Source organism: Schistocerca serialis, chromosome 7, assembly GCF_023864345.2.
Source record: "Schistocerca serialis cubense isolate TAMUIC-IGC-003099 chromosome 7, iqSchSeri2.2, whole genome shotgun sequence".
Classification (NCBI taxonomy): Eukaryota; Metazoa; Arthropoda; class Insecta; order Orthoptera; family Acrididae; genus Schistocerca; species Schistocerca serialis.
Window position 1 is genome coordinate 587862965 of NC_064644.1, and position 19827 is coordinate 587882791.

A 19827-nucleotide genomic window follows, 5' to 3' on the forward strand; every position below is an offset into this window, starting at 1 on the left:
ACCTTAGCTTTTCTTGTAGCTACACTATGTACATAAATTTAAACCATTGACTTTTCCTATTTGTGTGTTTGCACTGCTTAACAGTGATGTCACTATAGGCTGACTACATCACATGTCCTATACTCTGAATCACTACTTTCACATGTGAAATATCTTCCAAAAGACGAAAACCCTAATTTCGGAAACCATTTTTTGTTGTTGTGTTTACATGTTAACGTCTGAAGCGGATTTGTTAGCCCAGTTAACTACAGCCCCTGGAAAACAGCAAATGTAGTTTATGATTTAGTCAGCACAATCGCTATTTCTCTTCAGTTAGACGAGGTGTAAATAGCTTCAGTCTAATATTTCTACTTATCCTTCACTATATGTAAAGCCACTCTGTCAATATTAGCCAAAATTTTTAAAACAAGACGAAACCTGAGAGCCCAAGCATAGTTCAATACTGGCTGCACTTATACGTCAGCAAAAATTGATTGTGGAACTGGAAAACTGCTAATGAGAAGCAGATTTCCAGAATAAATTTTGAAGTGTTTACGTGACCACCCAGGAGCTGTATTGGGAAATTGGCTTACGAAATGAATGACCACCTCAGTGCCAAGCAACTTGGATTTCGAAAATGTCAATCGTGTGAAACACAACATGCACTTTTCTCACATGACATACTGAAAGCTTTGGATCAAAGCAGTCTGGTGGCTGCAGTATTTCTTGATTTCCAAAAAGCATTTGGCTTAGTACCACATCTACATGTATTGTCAAAAGTATGATCATTTGGGGTATAAAGTGAAATTTGTGACTGGATTGTGGACTTTTTGGTAGGGAGATCACAACATGTTATCTTGGTTGGAGCATCATTGTCAGATGAAGAAATAACTTCAAGTGTACCCCAGAGAAGTGTTTGGGACTCCTGCTGTTCATGTTGTATATTAATGACCTTGCAGACAATATTAATAGCAACCTCAAACTTTTTGCAGATGATGCTGTTATCTGTGATGATGTACTATCTGAAGGAAGCTGCCTAAGTGCTCAGTCCAATCTCGATAAGATTTCAAATTGTTGAAAAGATTGGCAACTTGCTTTAAATATTCTGAAATGTAAATTTGTGTACTTCACGAAACAAAAAAGCATAGTTTCTTATGACTATAATATCATTGAGTCACTGTTGAAGTCAGTCAACTCATACAAATAACTGGGTGTAACACTTTCTAAGGATATGAAATGGTATGATCACCAAGGTTCAGTTATGTGTAAAGCAGGTGGTAGACTTCAGTTCATTGGTAGAATTTGGGGAAGTGCAATCTGCCACAAAGAAGATTACTTACAAATCACTTGTGCAACCGGTTCAAGAATGTTGCTCTTGTGTGTGGGACCCATACCAAATAAGACTAAAAGAGGATATTGAATGTGTATAGAGAAGGGCAGCACAAATGGCCACAGCTTTGTTTGATCTGAGGGAGAGTGTCACAGAGACAGTGACAGAACTGAGCAGGAAGACTCTTAAAGGTAGACATAAACTATCCTGGAGAAAGCCTATTAACAAAGCTTCAAGAATCGACTGTAAATACTGTTTCTATGGTTATAGTACAGTCCCCTGTGTATTGCTCACTTAGGGATCATGAGGATAAGATTAGAATAATTACTGCATGCACAGAGTCATTCAGATAATCATTCTTCTCGCGTTCCCATTTGTGAATGGAATGGGAGGAAACCCTAATATGTGGTACACTGGGACATACTCTCTGCCATGCATCTCATGGTGGTTTGCAGAGTGTAGATGTAGAACTAGATGTAGATGTAATAAGGGCCAGTTACAAATCATGTTGCTTCATCACCAGCTTCATCAAGGTACAAGTTTCTCTCCAGAAGTACCAGTTCAAGTTTAGAGAAGATACAGTGGGATTGAAGAATAGTTCCTCTACTACACCTGGAGCACCATCTAACAAAGCAAAGGATAAGAGGAACAGAAAGTTGAAACAGGGGAGGTCAGTAATAATATACATACCATCATAAACACAGACAAAAGAGTACAAAGCCTGATGAGCACAGCTCTTGAATACTGCTCCTATCACCATAGCTGTTGAATACTGCACCTGTCACCATGAACAACCATCTACACCTAAGACCAGTATCAGCTACATGGCTGTAGCCCTGCCCAAGTCCAGGAGTTGCCCACAGTGGATTAACCTGCACCACGTACAGAACTGACTGATGTGAAATGTGACAGCAGCCAACCTTCAGCAGCCAACATGAGCTACTCTCTGTGTGAACAGTGAACGAAGACCAAGAAGTTAGCTGATAGTTCAGACTCACCAAGAGCACCAGTGCCAGGAAAGTAAAATATGCTGTAAACAATCCCCCCTGGATTTCCAAGTTGTGATTCCAACACACTGATGCCGTGTTGGACAATAATTAGATGACCATACTGCCCAAAGTTGAAGTAACAGTGGCACTAAACAGTGCACTACTGAACACAGTTGATGCTAGATTCACTGTGGCAAATAGTGGCTGCATTACAGACAGCCATTGAGGTAGTCACCAGGTCACAAACAGCTCAGCTTAGCCAGCACAATGAATTGGCTGACAATGTACATGTGGAATTAAAACAACATTAACAGTGGGTTTATACAGTTGTAATGCATGGCCCCAATACGTGACTGGCTTGTGAGACACACCTAAAACAAGGTGCAAACTTGTGATGTGCTAATTATTACTAATGTCACTCTGACCATATGCCTATGAGCAGTGGCCTATCAGTCTATGTTAACAGTGGCTTTTATCAACACCAAGAGCATTTCCCTTCACTGGAAAAACTGGAAGCAAAAGTGGTGCTGTAGAGACATAACACAGGCACATCTCCTCATTGCTGGGTATTGTACACCTCTTTGATCTACTACAATCAGTTGACTTCACTAAATTCCTGTCCCTTATCATGAAGGTCCTCATGGGTGTCAATTTTGTTCCAAAACATTCTTATTGGAACTCCAGAATGATAAACAATAGTGGTCACAAAAATTCCTTGTTGCCAAATAGCTTGCTGTCCTACTGCTGGGCCTTAATATCCATCTTTCCACCAATAGGCAAAGGATGGCTGACACGAGCGATCCTGCAGTCATTCAGGGATTGCCGTGGAATATGTATTCAACAATGTGGAGTAGCATCACTTTTGATATGGATCCAGTCTACAGGTCGTCAACTGGGAGACTTACAGGACCCCATTTGAGCAAGAAATAGCACCCATAACACAGCCTCAAAATATTGGGAGTGAGGAAACACTGTGTCAACAAATGGAGAACAAGCAGACGCTCTACTACTATTAGTCATTTCCTGTCTTGTTCCTTTTGCAAATAAAGTGAGGCAAAACAACTGTCCATATGCCTCTTTATGAACCCTAATTTCTCTTATCTTTGTGATCCTTACGAGAAATGTGTGTTAGTAGCAGTGAATCATTCTGCAGTAGCTTCAAATGATGGTTATCCAAATTTTCTCATTAGCATTCCTGAAAAAGAGTGTCACCTTCTCTCCAGGGATTTCCATTTGAGTTCCTAAAGCATCTCCATAATAACTGTGTGTTGTTCAAACCTGTGGGTAACAAATCTGGCAGTCTGCCTTTTAATTGCTTTGATGTCTTCCTTTAAGCTGATCTGTTGTGGGTCCCAAATGCTCAAACAATACTCAAGAATACTTTTACATTGCACTGGTGTCCTGTAGGTGTTCTCCTTTATGAATGATCCATATGTTCCTAAAATTCTCCAGAGTCAACCATTTGCCTTTCCTACTAGAATCCTTACATTTCATTCCACTTCATATCTCTTTGCAACATTACACCCAGCGAAGTGACTTTATCAAGTGAAACACTACTTACACTGTATTAGAACATTATGGGTTTGTTTTTCCTACTTGTTTACATTAACCACACCAACTAGAAATTTTGTCCGAATCATCTTTTATCCTTGTACAGTCACTCAATGATGACATCTTCCCATACACCACAGCATCATCAGCAAACAGTCACAGCCCGTTCTGTCTGCCAGATAACTTATATATGCAGAAAATAAAACCAGTCGTATCACACTTCCGTGGGGCACTCCTAATGATACCCTTGTCTCTGATGAATACCTGCCGTCAAAGACAACGTACTGGATTCTACTAGTTATGAAGACTTTGAGCAGCTCATATATCTGGGAACCTGTTCCACATGCTCATATCTTTGTTAACAGTGTGCAGTGGGCCTTTGTGTCCAGTGCTTGCAGAAATTTAAAAACATGGAATCTGTCTATTGCTGTTCATCCATAGTTTGCACTATATCATTTGAGAAAAGGGCAAGCTGCATTTCACATCAGCATCAGCAGTGCTTTCTAAAACCGTGATGATTCATGAACAAAAGCTTTTTCGTTTCAAGGAAATTTATAGTATTCAGACTGAGAATATGTTCAAGAATTGTGCAGCAAACCAATTTTAAGGATAGTGGTGTGTAATTTTGTGGGTCCATTCTCTTCTACTTCTTACATACAGGAGTCACCTGGACTATTTTTCAATTACTTGAGCCTGAAATTTATGATAAATGCAAGCAAAGCAAGGGGCCAATGCTGTAGAGTACTCTTCATAAAACTGAATTGGGGTTCCACCTGAACCAGGCAGCTTATTCATTTTCAAATCTTTCTGTTGCTTCTCTGTGCTAGGGATCCCTATTACTATGTTGTCCATATGGAAATCTGTGCAACGGTCAAACAACAGTGTGTATGTACAATTCTCCTGTGTGAATGTTTTCTTAAATGTAAAATTTAAAACTTGAGCTTTCTTTTTTTTGTCTTTTATTGCCACACCAGCTGTAGACCAGTATTACAGTATCATATTTCTTTGTCAAAGTTGATATGTCAAATATGTGTGTCAAAGAAATTTGATGGTGTAACACAAAACTTTATCAGATCTCGCCTGTTGTCAAATAAAGTCCCTATGTCTTCTGTTCACTGCAATGTGAAATGTAACCACTTGGAGCACTGGTGTCACTATAGCGGTTTGGTGCCTCTGTAATGTGTTTGTAAACATTGCTTCAAAGTTGGTGTGTGTTCCTTCGACTCTCTTTATTTTTTAAAATACACTTGTTTTGACTAGGGTGATGGGGGGCTGGAGGGGGGAATAGCAAGGAGCACATTGCATGTTATTAATTGTGTGTTGACGGGCAGGTGGAACATGCTGCAGATGGCTTCATGCCCACAAACACCACTATTTCTCAAGAGAGTATTCTGTTTTGTAATATGAGAAGGCACTTCACTGAGCAACTGAAATACACTCTCATCTATTAGACTGATATACTCTCTCATCCATTTGTAAGTAATTTATTTAAGACTTGACGTCCTCCACTTGCAGCTCTCACAACAAAGTTTGTGCTCTCATAACAAATTTTGCTGAATGTTTTTATTATTTCGACGTAATACCTATGGCTTCATCCAAGTATGTTTCCTTTTTTGCTGCTGCTTTGCTTCCAAATACACACACAATGCAATTGTGGTGTTAGCAACCGCAGTGCACAAGTGCACAATAACAAGGTGTTGTCTACCATCTTCAATTTGTTGAAAAATATGACGACTCTGTAATACCCCTTCTAAGCATCACATCAAATATCTTTATCAGAGAAATTTGATGAATATTTGATCATCTTTGTCAAAGAAATATGATAGTGTAATAACGGCCTTAGATCCACTTCGTGATTTTGCATAGAACACTATAACAGTCAGTAGCCCAGCATGACCACTTATGGCAACCACAGCCACATCGGCTCAATTCCAGTGCCCATAAAATTGGTTTTACATCAATTAACTTAAAATCCAGTCATGAAGTGGTTGCATAATTGTTCACAACATGAAGTAAAACTGCTATCAACATGTACAGAAATCAGGTGTGGGCTGCCAAGATCTTTATGCCCTAACTAAACAACGACACAGCCTGGCAGATGTTAGAGGCTCTTCCCCACTGCTGCCAGGAGATACTACCATTTCAGATTGGGGGAGATTTCATGAATATGGCTGATGCCTTTGCTGTAGGTTTCTTGCAGGTTGAACATCCAGAGGACCAAACCAAATATATTTGGTCAGTGCGTGAATACAAGTTTTTTCAAGCTATACAAGGTACCAGTGATACGATTCATCCCCGTCACTCCGTCAGTGTTAAACTCCCAGCTTAACACTGGAAAGACTCGAAATACTGACTGGCTGAGTGCCAGCCTCCAAGTGTGTCCTACTACATAGTAGCTGTTTTCTGTATCATATTCCATATTTCTAAATTATAAGGCAGAATTGCTGGCAATTATGAGTATTTACATTCAAGGGACAAGATGTGTAGTACTGCTGATCGACGCATATGAATTTTAGGGAGATACGCTTCCTTGCTTTTGGAACTAATAGATCCTTCCTCATGGTAGAAAAAGGGATATAGTGGGGAAGTTTAAAGAAAGTGCAGGTTACTCAAATACAAATACAAATACAAATACTAATACTCTAATGAAAACGAAGGTTGACAAAGATGAAGTGGGGAAGCATTAGAAAGGATCCGTACGTGTCATTAACTGGAGGCACGGAAACATGCAAAGATAGTGACAATACCAAAGGCAGACAAAGAGGTGTAGCTCCGAAAGAGTTATTGATGAATAAGCCCACAGTTCTTGATTTCAAAATTATGTGAGAAGCTATACTTGGAGAGACTTCTGCTGAAAGAGCAAGGGGAAAAAATTATCCCTAGGAGGAGTTTGGCATTGACATGTACATTACATAGCCTATCAAATTCTGTGCTGAGGGGGAGGCTATGGATGCAATGGAGCATTGGGAGTTCTTTTATGGATGTCGTCTGTGCTTATGAAAGCCTGTGGCTTGCAAGCCTTTTAATCATCAGTTTCCCATTGCCACATATCTTTCACCTCTGTACTTATCTTCAGGTAATAATCTTTCACCTGTGTAACCAGTATGGGATCTCTCTAGATGACATTGGTGCTGGTGTGTCACAAAGATTGCTGCTGAGGCCAGTCATATGCCTGGTTTTTACAGTCAAATTGCCACTTGCAGACCAAATGTAGCTTACTCTGTATGCAGTTGACATAGTGGTATTTGGATGGAATATGATGGCTTGGCACCTGGACTGGTGCCTTATAGACATACATTATTGTTTAGCCACCTTGAAATAAAAGTGATTACTACCTTTCAAGGCATACAGAAGTTAAGCCATTACTATTAGTGATGGAACATTCTGACCAACTTGAAAACCTCAACCAAATTCAACGAGAAATAGTACATTGGTCCAGAAGTGCACATTACCTCTGTGTAATGTAGAGGCTTTAGCACATACAGCATCTATGGTGGATTTTTGCTGGGTTGCTTGAAGCAAAGTGAAAATGGAAGTCAGCAGAACATCACACAGACATTCTGTACAAGTTACTGCTCAGACAGCTCTTAAAGAACACCACCACATTGTAAGGGAATGTAACATATCCCCATATTCAGCTCTTGCGAGTACAGAATAATGTGCTGCAAATTACATACCATCTGCTAATAGATTATACCACAGAGCATCTTTTGCAAGTTAAAGGCACTCAATGTGCCTCCAAGGAGTGTTTTCAGAAGACTGATTTTTTTACAAGAGGTTATGATAACCACGGGACCGCCACATATCCAGGCACTTGGGCAGAAAATCCAGCATTGCGCTAAAATAAGAATGGCAGATCCGCTGACACAATAATCAGAAGCTGATGAATGGAGGACATAAAGAGTCATAACGAAAGACGACCTAACATAATGCACAAAATGTAAGGTTGAAGACATGGCCTCCCCCCCCCCCCCCCTCTCTCTCTCTCTCTCTCTCTCTCTCTCTCTCTCTCTCTCTCTCTCTCTCTCTCTCTCTCTCTCTGTGTGTGTGTGTGTGTGTGTGTGTGTGTGTGTGTGTGTGTGTGTGTGTGTGTGTGTGTTAAATTGAATCCACTAAGGCAGATCTGTAAACATTTTAATGTATTTGATGTAACAATTCCAAGGCAGCTTATTCACAATTTCACTTTGTAAGAATTTCCTTTCAGAAGAATAATATAGATATATTTTATCTGTGATTCCTCACTATGTCTAGAAACTTTGATTCATTATGAGGGGGAGGAAGGGGAGATTGTTTTTATCTAAATTATACTTTATTACAGTAGTTCACACTTAACAACAAGTGTACACATTTGATCCTTAGGTTCTGTGGGCATGTATACTCATCCTGATCACCATTGCCCAGATGTTGTGGACATGTATGTGTGCACCACTTGGCTTGTCCTATAGTGTTGTGGACGTCTGAATGCTCGCTGAGGTGCCGACCTCTCACTGCTGCAGACAAATTACTTCTATATCTTGGTGAATAAACAAGTTTCGAGTATTTATCATGCAATATACATGTCTCATTGTGTGCTGTCTTTTGCAGAAAACCTCAATTCTGTATCATGAATTGCTTGTGAATATGGCAATTGTTATGACCACATGATCTGCGATGCACGAGGACATGAGTGGATACATTGTGTGCAAGCATCCTTTGGATGTAAGACCCATTAACTCGAGAACAAAATGAGATCTCGTTCTGCTATCAATTTTAAAGAAAATTTTCATATATTATATACATTTCATTCAGTGCAGTGTACGAGCTAATGTCAACCATGCATAAAGCTTATGCAATGTGTTTTTACCTCTGTGAACGTTTTAAAATTTTGTGCAGTGTTTTACTTTGTTTGATGCAGTGCAGTAACTATGATGAATTATGAAAAGAAAGTCAGTTCTTTGAGTGAAGATATCAGACTTTAATATGTACAAAAATCAAATTTTTTCATTTCATATTGGCTAGAATGCCATCTCTCAACACAGGCAACATTTTGCATAATTTGATGCAGCACAGTGTGTATGATGGATAATGAAAAGAAATTCAGTTCTTTATCAAGTGAAGATATCAGACTACAGGATGTGCAACAATAAAAATTTTTCACCTAATAGTTTCTGAAAAGTGAGATAAGTATTTCATATCAGCCAGAACACCATCTCCCAACACAGGCACCGGCCATAACAAAAGCAGTCTCAGCACAGAATGCAAAGAGCCCATCTGTAGCAGGGTTAATATCTGTCTGTCCCTTGTAATTTTTTGAAGGATATTGCAGGTGCTGCAAGGACTGGAACTAAAAATCAAACCAGGAGAGACAGTTGCCCTAGTGGGAAGTTCGGGCTGTGGAAAGTCTACTGTTGTGCAGCTAATACAAAGATTGTATGATCCCCAGCTGGGATCTGTAAGTATTAATGTACAGTACATAGTTGTAATTTGAAACTATTCAAGTTTGTGTAGAAAAACATTATCGATGTAGATTAAGTATTGCTTGTGTTAACTGTGCATCTGAACTATTTAATTTTATATTTTTCCTTTGGTAAGAGAGTGATTTCCCTCTCGCCCCAATCTCTCTCTCTCTCTCTCTCTCTCTCTCTCTCTCTCTCTCTCTCTCTTTGTGTGTGTGTGTGTGTGTGTGTGTGTGTGTGTGTGTGTGTGTGTTTGCGCGCCTGTGCATGCATGCAGCACATTGAATTTTGGTTCTCTTGGTACTCATTGCAAAATACATGGTATCTGACATCTCACTTTTGTCTTTAGTAACTAGGAGGATAGTTCTAAATTTCAAATTTCTACTGATATCACCAGATCATCCCCTCATGTTATAAAAATCTTCAGTACTTCTGTTAAATTGCAGAAACTGGCCAGACTGTTGAAAGTTTCACAGCTATTCTCATACAACATTAATTTATGACCAACAGAACTATTTAATGTTGCAGACTAATGTGTCAGTTAGAAAGGTGATGGGCAGTGCTTCTTGAAATAACCAGATTGCGGTACCAATAAAGTGTTCTTACAATGGCAGAATTGGAATTGGCTTCTGTTGTGCTATAGTTTTGAATCATTTGGAAAGAGTTGACTGGGAAACAATCAAAGTTGGCATTCTAGATAGTGATGTTTCAGCAACCATTTGTCTGGTCCAGTAAAAAAATGTTATTTTGGGTCCAGTGTGTTGTCACAGAGAGAGACTTTGAAATTGTGTTTTTCATGAAATTCAGTTTTTCATTGGTATTTCAACAGACTTACAAATGTAATTGACATGTAGCTATCTTTTTCTCTGCAGTTTAACTTCCATATACTTTACATATGAATTTATAGGAAAATTTTCCTTGAAACATATGAAAAATATATGCAGGAATTACTTTTAACATATTTTACTGGTGTTATTTTTTTATATATATTGTAGATGTATTTGTAACGTACTTCTTGACAGATGAATTAAAATTCCACAATGTTCTGAATGATATTAGTGTTATAATTTTCATTGGCTTGTGTAAAGATAGTAAGAATGAAGATTCCTTATGACAGTCAGTTACTCATATTTGTTGTACTCAAAGTACAAGGACAAAACAACAGGTTGATTTCTTGCTGCATGTGCTTCAGCACTATAAAACTTTTTATCTCAATGCCAAATAATGTAGTAGTTATTGTTTGCTATTTTTGTAATGTAATATTGAAGAAACAGAGTTAGACAAGAGAAAACTAACTAGTACAAAGCATTTTATATGACTATATTAAAATATTACTCTGTTCCCTACACAAATCTTGCACATTGCCAGGATGGGTGGCTGGAGTGTCTCAATGATACAACCAGCAGGCACATCAGAGGTTACCTGTGCAGAGGTCAGACTAACACATGGTACTGGAAAAGAGACAGCAGTTATTTCAGTAATTTCAGGGGCAGTTGTTGAAATATAGCAAGATAGGCTTAATCCTTTTGCGACCTTTCTACTCCTTTAGATAACTAATTTGTTTTCTCATCTTTGGTTGCTTCCACCTACACACACGCTGCATGTTCTTGTGTACATAAAGTTGCCAGATTATTATTTGTGCATTACTTTACATAATGTTATTATTCACGTCATAATTCATATCAGATGATTCAAATGGTGTATTTAGTTTTGCCTAAAACCTTGTAAGTTGAGAGAAATTAAGAACTAGAGTTGTTCCAATAACATGTAATCATAAAAATGTTGGAAGCCAGCAACAGTTTATTCACAAAAAGAGCTATCTTATTGGATAGCCATAGTTTTACTCTTTCGCATAAGCAGTGTTCTTTCCCTGAAAACTTATAAAACAGGAAAATATTTGTAATTCAAGTTTTGACCCACATGACATTACTTTCGTCATTTGAGGCCTTAGCTTGTTTATTTCCCAGATTTGACATTGTACTCTGAATCAGATAGTACCACTAATTAAGAAATTTAATAAATTAGAATAAATTTTAATCTGAGAATTTTATGTGAAATTCAGAAAACCACTGTGTTGGTGTGCAGTGTATTAATCAAATAGTACTTCGAACTTCAATACTTTTATAAACATCTGGCATACAGTAAGCCAATATTATTGTTGGGCTAAGTAGGTTGACCCCACTACTAAATTTGGACATTACATTATTGTAAAGTGAAATGTAATTACTGAATTCATTTATTATTTGTACATCTGCCTTTATATACTTCCACCCAATAATGGGTCTGGAGTTAGCAGCTAGAATTCAATCAGTTAACATCTATGTGTTAGCATCCACTCTTATATGCAAAATGTTGGATTCAAACTATGACACAGCTAATATTTCAATGTCGATAAAAGCGAGTCTGCAAGTGCTGTTCATTCTGCTTGCATTTTATAGTTAGGTTTAAGTAGTTTTAAGTTCTAGGTGACTGATGACCTCAGATGTTAAGTTCCATAGCGCTCAGAGCCATTTGAACCATTTTTGTAGGACCAAAAATTAAAGCAGTTTCATGATATGTGACTTCAGTTCTTTGTGTACCAGTGAGGAATTGAAGTTACACTATCAGATTAGTAATCTTACTGTCTAGAAGACTGCCTGAACTGGCCTTCAATGGATGAAAACATGTGGAAACTACAGCGATTATATGTCCTGAGGACATTCAGTTCTATTGAATGATTTATGATGATGGTATCTCCTTGGATAAAATGATCTGTACAATGTTCTTTGATACAAATCCAGTTTTAGGCTTCATCACTGCACACATCCAGCACACCTCCTGATGACTCCAGACCAATGATATTGCTGCCATGCCACTTGCACTAAATGCAGTCAGTGTGGAAAGCTACCCTTCAGGTCTACAAGCATTACATTATTCCCCCTAAGGTCTTCATGGTCTCCCCTTGACCCACCTGGAAAACTGAGTCAGCATCCTATTATGGTAAGTGGGTTGTGCTGAAATATGTAGTTTGGCGGAATAGTGCAAAATGACAAAGCAAGAAGGGCTAGAGGACAAAAGAAAAGCTGTAGAAACATATATGACTATGAGAAGGTTGCTACCTGTTGGAAATTTAAAGAAACCTTTGGAGAAAAGAGCAGCAGCTATATGAATATCAAGAGCTCTTTTGGTGAACCAGTACTAAGCAGAGAAAGGAAAGCTGTTATGTGAAGGAATATATATAAGAACGAGCTGTACAAGTGAATCAAACTTATAGACAATGTTGTAGAAGCAGAAGATGAAGTAAAAGATGATGAGTTGGATTATATGATACTGCAAGAGGAATTTTTCAGTGCTCTGGAAATCTAACAAGGAAACATCACCAAATTGACTTCATATGTTAAGGGCCCCACACAAAAATTGCACCATAATTCTACAGAATGAATTTGTGACCTTCTGAATGTACAGTGTTTAAACTTTTGTGTACACCAACTGTCTGTCGATCGCTCTGCCCCACTGCAGCTGCTTAATGCCAGTGTGTGAAGTGCTTTACGGTGGAATGAGTAAGAGGTTTCTGAAATAGTGATTTTGTATAAGTAACTTGCTTTATTCATTGTGTCAAATTATGTGGTTTCTAACCTGTGGCTGGTGCCAAAGATCTCTGTACTTCGAACATTTTTATGTATCAATTCACAAATGAAGTGTAAATGAAAGAAAAATTTATTGTGTCACTAAAGAAGTAGCATAGCACTATTTAATTATTAACATCACTGTTTAGCATTATTCTGTTTGGATTTTATGGCTGATACTGCTGAAGTGAAGCAGATATACAGGAGATGCAACATTCTTCAATGTTATTGGCATAATTGAATAGTAAATTGAAAAACATTAACTTCATTTTGTAATAATTCTTTAGTTGTTTAGGTTTATTCATCTTAATTTTGTGTTGTATCAATATGAGAACATTATTAAAATAATATAGAATGTACATGTGCATGAGTTTGACATACTACCTACTCATGTTGCTTACCTATTTTTTGTGTAGAATAATATGTGTTTGTGAATAACGTTTCAAAAAACCCTGACAGATATGTGTTATTTGTCACTCTGCTAGTAGTTAATACTCACGCATTAAGCAGCTGCAGTGGGTGGTAGAGCAAGTGACAAAAAACTGGTGTGTACAAAAGTTTAAAAGCCTGTACTTTAGGAAGGTCATAACTACAAACTATCAAAATTATTGCCCAATTTTTTGTGTGGGGTCGATTGGATGTGTGCTTTCTTCTTCTTGAAATATTAGGTCAGGTTGGTGACATTTCCTTGTAAGTCAAAACTAGACATCTGGAGTAGATGACATTGCCTCAGAATTATTGAGTTACTGGTACTAGGCAGAAAATTATTCCACCTGCTACCCCAGGTATCTGAAACAGACAAAATACCTCCAGACGTCATGAAGGGTGTAATAATCCCAAATCCAAAGGAGACAGATGCGAACAGGTATGAATGTTACTGAACCGTCAGCTTAATAAGCCATGGTTACAAAATATGAGGTGGCATCCAAAAATAACAAGAATTTTTTTACAAAACATTGTGTATTTGACAGAAAATTTTCAAAACTTAAACATCTACAAAATAGTATCCATCAGACATAATACTCTTGTACCAACATGTTTTATGTTGGTGGAAATCATTTTAAACTCATCTGAAGTTATGCTGTTTAGTGCTTCAAAAGAGTTTTTTCACTTTTTCTTCATCTTGAAAATGCCTCCCTTATAGCGAAGATTAAGTTCCTTGGCAGTTTTCCATTTTCATTCCTGTCAATATCTGGACATCACCCTCCATGCCACTGGGGTTCTTTGTTGTAGTCCCGGGATCCACGTTCAACTCATGGTGAGACTGTATTCATGTGAATTTAGACAATTTGTATGGTCTCTTTGCCTCCGCTGTCTCAGGTGTAGGGCACAGATCAAATCCTGTGCTGTGTTTTCGTGACGGAGTGTGTCTGTGAAATCTGAGCAGTGCCACTACTGCCACTAACCAGCTGCATGAGGACATGCCTATCTTGTGCCCAGAGAGATCTGAGTGCTGACGTCATGTACCACTGAGCAGTTACCACTGACTGGCCCGCCACCATTGTGCTCATGTTGAAATCATAACAACATGTGCAAAAGCTAAACATCTGTCACACAAACCTACATTTTCTTGCAGCTCATCAGATCTGCTCTCCAGTGGGGTTCTGTGTGGCAGCTGTGCCACAGAAATGCATGAATGGACTGGACTGCTCACAGCCAGCACAAGATAATTGTGTCACATATCCGTCAGTGCGCATATACACTGGTAGGCAAAATTCTGCCAATGTGTGTGGTTTGCATAATTGTGGGTTGGGAAATTGCAACGGCTGTGTGACTTTAGCCACTGTACAGTAAAGATGCGTTTCCCAAGAATATTTTCAGCAGTCTGCAGACTATGTAGTTTGAGCCAACATGAGCTCTCCTTTAGCCCATCTGGAAGTTTTTTTGGCACTCCCCAGTCATTTTTGATTTTGTTTCAATGTTTCTGTGAAGTACACAGTGCCCCACTGTCATGAAGAAAGTTCGTTTCATTCCAGATATGCTGTTCTCCTGCACTCACATGATTGGGTGACACGCTTGTCACTGAGGAGTGTACACCCTCTGGGATTGACGCCATTATCGTGATCTCTGGTTAATGGACATTGCCTTCAGATTTCACTTTTGTCACCTTTTCATTTACTCATTTGTGTGGAACAAATACATTTTTGACAGACGCGTGCATTATCAGTTTCCATCACCACACCATCACCATAGCCTACATTCTGTACGTAGTGCATGGGTGCTACAATAACATCAGCTCACTGCACAACTGACATGTAAGCAGCAATAGCAACACATTCCTGCTTTGCTGTTGTTATGATGCACTCTGATAATCGATGGTAAATTAAACAACTACCACAAAATTCATGCTTTGTACCAAGATTGCTCTTGAAGTTACACAAATGATTTTCTAAAGCTACTAACTTTATTTCTGATTCCGTGATGGGAGATAAGAATGGGGAAGAGATGATAGGACAGAGGGGCTGGAAACTTTTGGGTGGAGGATGTGGGGACAGTATGTTACCATACATTGAGGCCAGGATAATTGCGGGAGCAGAGAATGTGTTGTAAGGTTAACTCCCATCCATGCAATTCAAAAAAGCCGGTGGTGGAAGGAACTATTCAGGTGGCTCAGGTAGTGAAGCAGCCATTGAAATCAAGTCTGTTGTGTTTAGACCACCCTGCGGCACGACATGCAGCTGAACATGACACACTTGATTTCAATGGCTGCTTCACTACCTGAGCCATCTGAATACTTCTCTCCACTACCAGCTGTTCTGAATTGTGCAAATGGGTGTTATCCTTACAACACATTCTCCACTCCCATAATTATCCTGGCCTCAACCTGTGGTAACATACTGTTCCCACACCCTCTGCCCAACAGTTTCCACGCTCTCTGTTGTATCATCTCCTCTTCATTCTCATCTCCCACCCTGTTTATTTGCAACGCTCTGCCAGTTCATCTGCTTGTCTTTCCCCACTCTTCACCTCCCTGCCCCACAACCTCCTGACACTACACTTATTGACAGTCTAGTTCCACACACTCCACCAGATAGCATTGATTACCACCAAAGTATCATTTAGGATGAATGGGCATAGGTAGAGGGTGTATACCAGCAATGCAAAATATACTGTTGCAGAGTGTGCTCTACCACATGACAGTCATGACCTCAGTGCCTGTTTCACCACATGCACCATCTGCGGTTTTCCCTCAGACACCAGTTTCTCAAAACTCCGCACAAGGAAACTAGCGCTACATGTACTTGGTTGTCACCACCCACCTGGGCTTAATTTACATTAATTTCTTTGATTTCAGCATTTCTTCACAATAACTATTCCTTTCTAAACTCCATTTTAGTTTTTTACATCTTTGAATTTCTGACCTGTCTATTTTTCGTCATCCCCCTACCTCATCTATTACATACAATGCACTTAGCTTTTCACTCTTATTAATTTATGCACAATGTTTTAGCAGTAAGCTCTGTCTTGTATATTACACTGCCTTTCACTATTAAGCTCTCAGGTTTTCAAATCTCATTTGGTGCAGTCCCCAATCATCAGTCTTTCCTTCTAATCCCATCCGGTAAGTCTCCCCTGTCCTGGGGTTCTGGGTGACCTTTCCATCTCCACCCCTTACCCCTTTTCCTAAACCTCTCCAGTCCTTTTCCTTCACCCCTCTTCCTTACCCTGCAACCCTTCTGCCAAAAGAACGAGCCACTGGCTCCAAAAGCTTGCATACATGAAACATTTTTTGGTATATGTGTTCTCCTGCCACTGCTTGGTGAGTAGGTTTCTTTATCTATACAGTTCCATTATATTGGTTTGGGATTTGTTATATACATTTTTAATAACTCAGTGTTTGGGCTGCAGAAGTGAACATTCTCTTTGTTGGGCTGGGAATTATATTTATACGTTTGGAGAACTGTGTCTTACTAGTTTCTGCACTGCTCACAGTAAAGCTGGTTAAAAATATTTCTAACCTTTTTTGAGTCCTTCCATTCCTTTGCTTCTTCTTGCAGTATTTTCACAAATTTCTGTGTTAGCATTTATGTGTGTCTGTACTGACTTATAATCCTAATTGGACATGTAATTTCTATTTGGTGCAAACTAATTTGGTTTTCCTTATTAACTTCCCTTATTCACTTTCCAACCCTCTCAAGTGTCAATAATGACCCACATTTCTTTATTAATGTCATTATTACCATCTATCATTTTTAAGTCATACAGTATTTGTTACAGCTCACCCCTTACAAATACAGTTACTTACGTACCTTTGTACGGTGGGACATACAATGTTCTAATTGAAAAATATAGTAGACAAAATATTTGTACATATTCTTCTAGACTTTCATATCAGTGAATTCTTTACCAAGTTTGTGACCTAAGTAACATTTACAACTCATTTAAGTTGTACAGCTTAAAAGGCCAGCAGCAAGAGACTGTGGTCATGTGTGTATATGAGATGCATTTGCTTTGTGTGTGTGTGTGTGTGTGTGTGCGCGTGTGTGTGTTCACGATGAAGGCCATGTTGGCCAAAAAGTTACTTTATGACAGTCTTTTTGTTGTGCCTATATGCGATTTAGCATTTCCACTGTATGATTTTACAGTTTCATTTATCTTAATTTTATCTCAAATTTTGTGGCAGTATTTTTTTTTTTAAAAAAAAACAGTCATTCTGTGACAAAAATTCGTAACTACATTATTATGTTAATGGTATTGTCCATTGTTCATTGGTAGAGCAGTTTCATATTTAAAAGCAAAATGCACGTAAATCACAAATTCCTAGTAGTAATTAATATTTTAGCCCATTAGTCAGGCTCAGCTTAATACAGCATACTAAAGAATGTAATATTGAAGCAGAATGTAATGATGGTAAAGGTAAGTCTGTAAAATGGTGACTATAAATGTAGCGTTTCCTTAAGTTAAATCTTCCAGGTTGAGAGGTTGTGTTCAATATTTAAACCTATTCCCTGGTGTTTCATATACAACTGTCGAAACATCTTTGCCTGTTCAGGGTGTACACGACCCAGGACAACTGGGATATATGGGAAGAACCCAGGAATTTTTTCATCTGGGACAAAGCCAGGAAAAACCCGGTGAATTTTTTAGAATTCTGGGAATTTTTTATTGTTTTAATTTTCAGTTAAATTTTTATAACTTTGACTGGTAAGAACCAATACTCTAACAAAGCATATTACTGTATCTCACTACTGCAGAATAAACTGTAGCAATAAAATACGGATGAGAGAAAAAAAATGAAAATAAAACTTATGTTGCAAAGGAAATGCACCATATAAAACAACAAATCACAGTGCTCATACAAGCGTCTGCCAACAGCAAAATGTTTCAAAGGCTTTAGGAACACTATGCATTGTTTCATAACAACAAATTGCCTCTGATAAGCATGATGTCACGACTGCTTACATTAGATTCATTTGAGCGGTTGCAAGCAAGCTTATGCATATGTGCAGTTGAGTCATGTATGAGTAGTACCTTCTCCTGCCTCTGGCTACAGTAGTGTGGCAGTTAGCTGTATAAGCAGCCAGATGCTATCTGGAAAAATCTTACTGGTGCACCTAAGCTGCCAGATTCGTGTATGCACAACAGGCCTGGAACTAGGGTGTGGGGGCAAACTGGGGTATCTGGCCCAGACGGCAGTTTTGGGGGGGGGTCACCAAATTCATATTACTGAGGAAAAAGACCTCGTTTCACAAAGCACCTAGCATGCAGCGCACATTGGTCTAACAATTACTCATATGATTTTGAATGCATCCCTGTTGGTTTTTGAACATTTTTGATCAAATTCTAAGTTGATTTCTGGATGAATCGTAAGTTAATTTATGAATGCATGCATAGTGTATGTGATGTGTCTGCCAGGGGAATTCCTGTTGCATCTAGAAATAAACTTACCTGCAGTCAAAAGGGGATGGCGCTAAACGAACTGAGTGAATAAAGCCAAGCGGGTGAATGCCAATTGCTGTGTATGTGGTTGACTGGGTTTGAAAATGATCAGCTTTGTTATAATTACTAGTGAATTCCATAGATTCAGACTACTAGAGTGGAAATAAATGACTAACAGGAATAACATGCAACAAAGATTATGAATTGTCTTCTCCGTGTATCCAAGAAAATGAAATTTTGACAGAAAATTTTGGCCAGACCGCTACACTACTAAGGGCCAGCTGCTAAAGTTCTATACTGGGAGTCGCACGGAAGACGCGTTGTACAAACACATAATAACGCCTAACCGGAGAATAAATGTGGGATAACTAAACCGGTGATTATGGCAGGGTTAGTAAAGTTAACCAGAGAATAAGTTTTTGACACTGGCAGGAATAGTTACAGAATCAGTGATGACAAGATTGTTTGTTAGAATGAGGAAGGAGAAGAAACGGGGACTCTCACAAATTACAGAAGAATATGATGATTCCAAATTCATATAAAAATTTTGTGCTACTACTTTTCGATCTCATGCTTCAGAAGCTAGAGAGTATGAATGAAATGTAAAAATATTTCCTAACATAAAACGTTTTGCTTGTAGTAGGCCTAATAGGCAATTGACATTGGTACTTCATGAATTACATTCTGTCGTGTTATAAAAATGACCATTTATACCAAAACAGTCTCATGGTGTGTGTAACAATGGCTGCAATATTAGCCAGGCCTATTTTGTTTTATCTAGCAGACAGTGACAAAATACGTGTAATCAGATCAAGAAACCACATGAAATATATATATGTTTTATATATCAGACTCTTCAGAAAGATGTGCGCTAAAAATGAAGATATCTTTGAAAAGTTGATTTTTTAAATTTTTGGCGTCCTCCCTCAAAAAACACTCGAGGGAGGGGGAGTGCCACTATCTAATATCGCCCGGGTATGGGAATATCGTAGATCCGGACCCAATGCACAGAGCAGTCTGAGTTGTAGTGGGGAGGTGGTAGTCTCCACATGACTCGA

The 19827-nt window shown here is 38.6% G+C and overlaps 1 protein-coding gene across 2 annotated transcripts in view; it reads left to right on the forward strand.

Annotated features, from left to right (window-relative positions):
* Positions 1-19827, forward strand: part of LOC126412154 (multidrug resistance protein homolog 49-like) — a 454076-nt gene that overhangs the window by 286042 nt on the left and 148207 nt on the right. For both annotated transcript variants that reach the window (XM_050081614.1, XM_050081613.1), the window contains exon 11: positions 9155-9280. In XM_050081614.1, coding sequence (XP_049937571.1) covers positions 9155-9280 — 126 coding nt within the window. The remainder of the gene's footprint in view (positions 1-9154; positions 9281-19827) is intronic.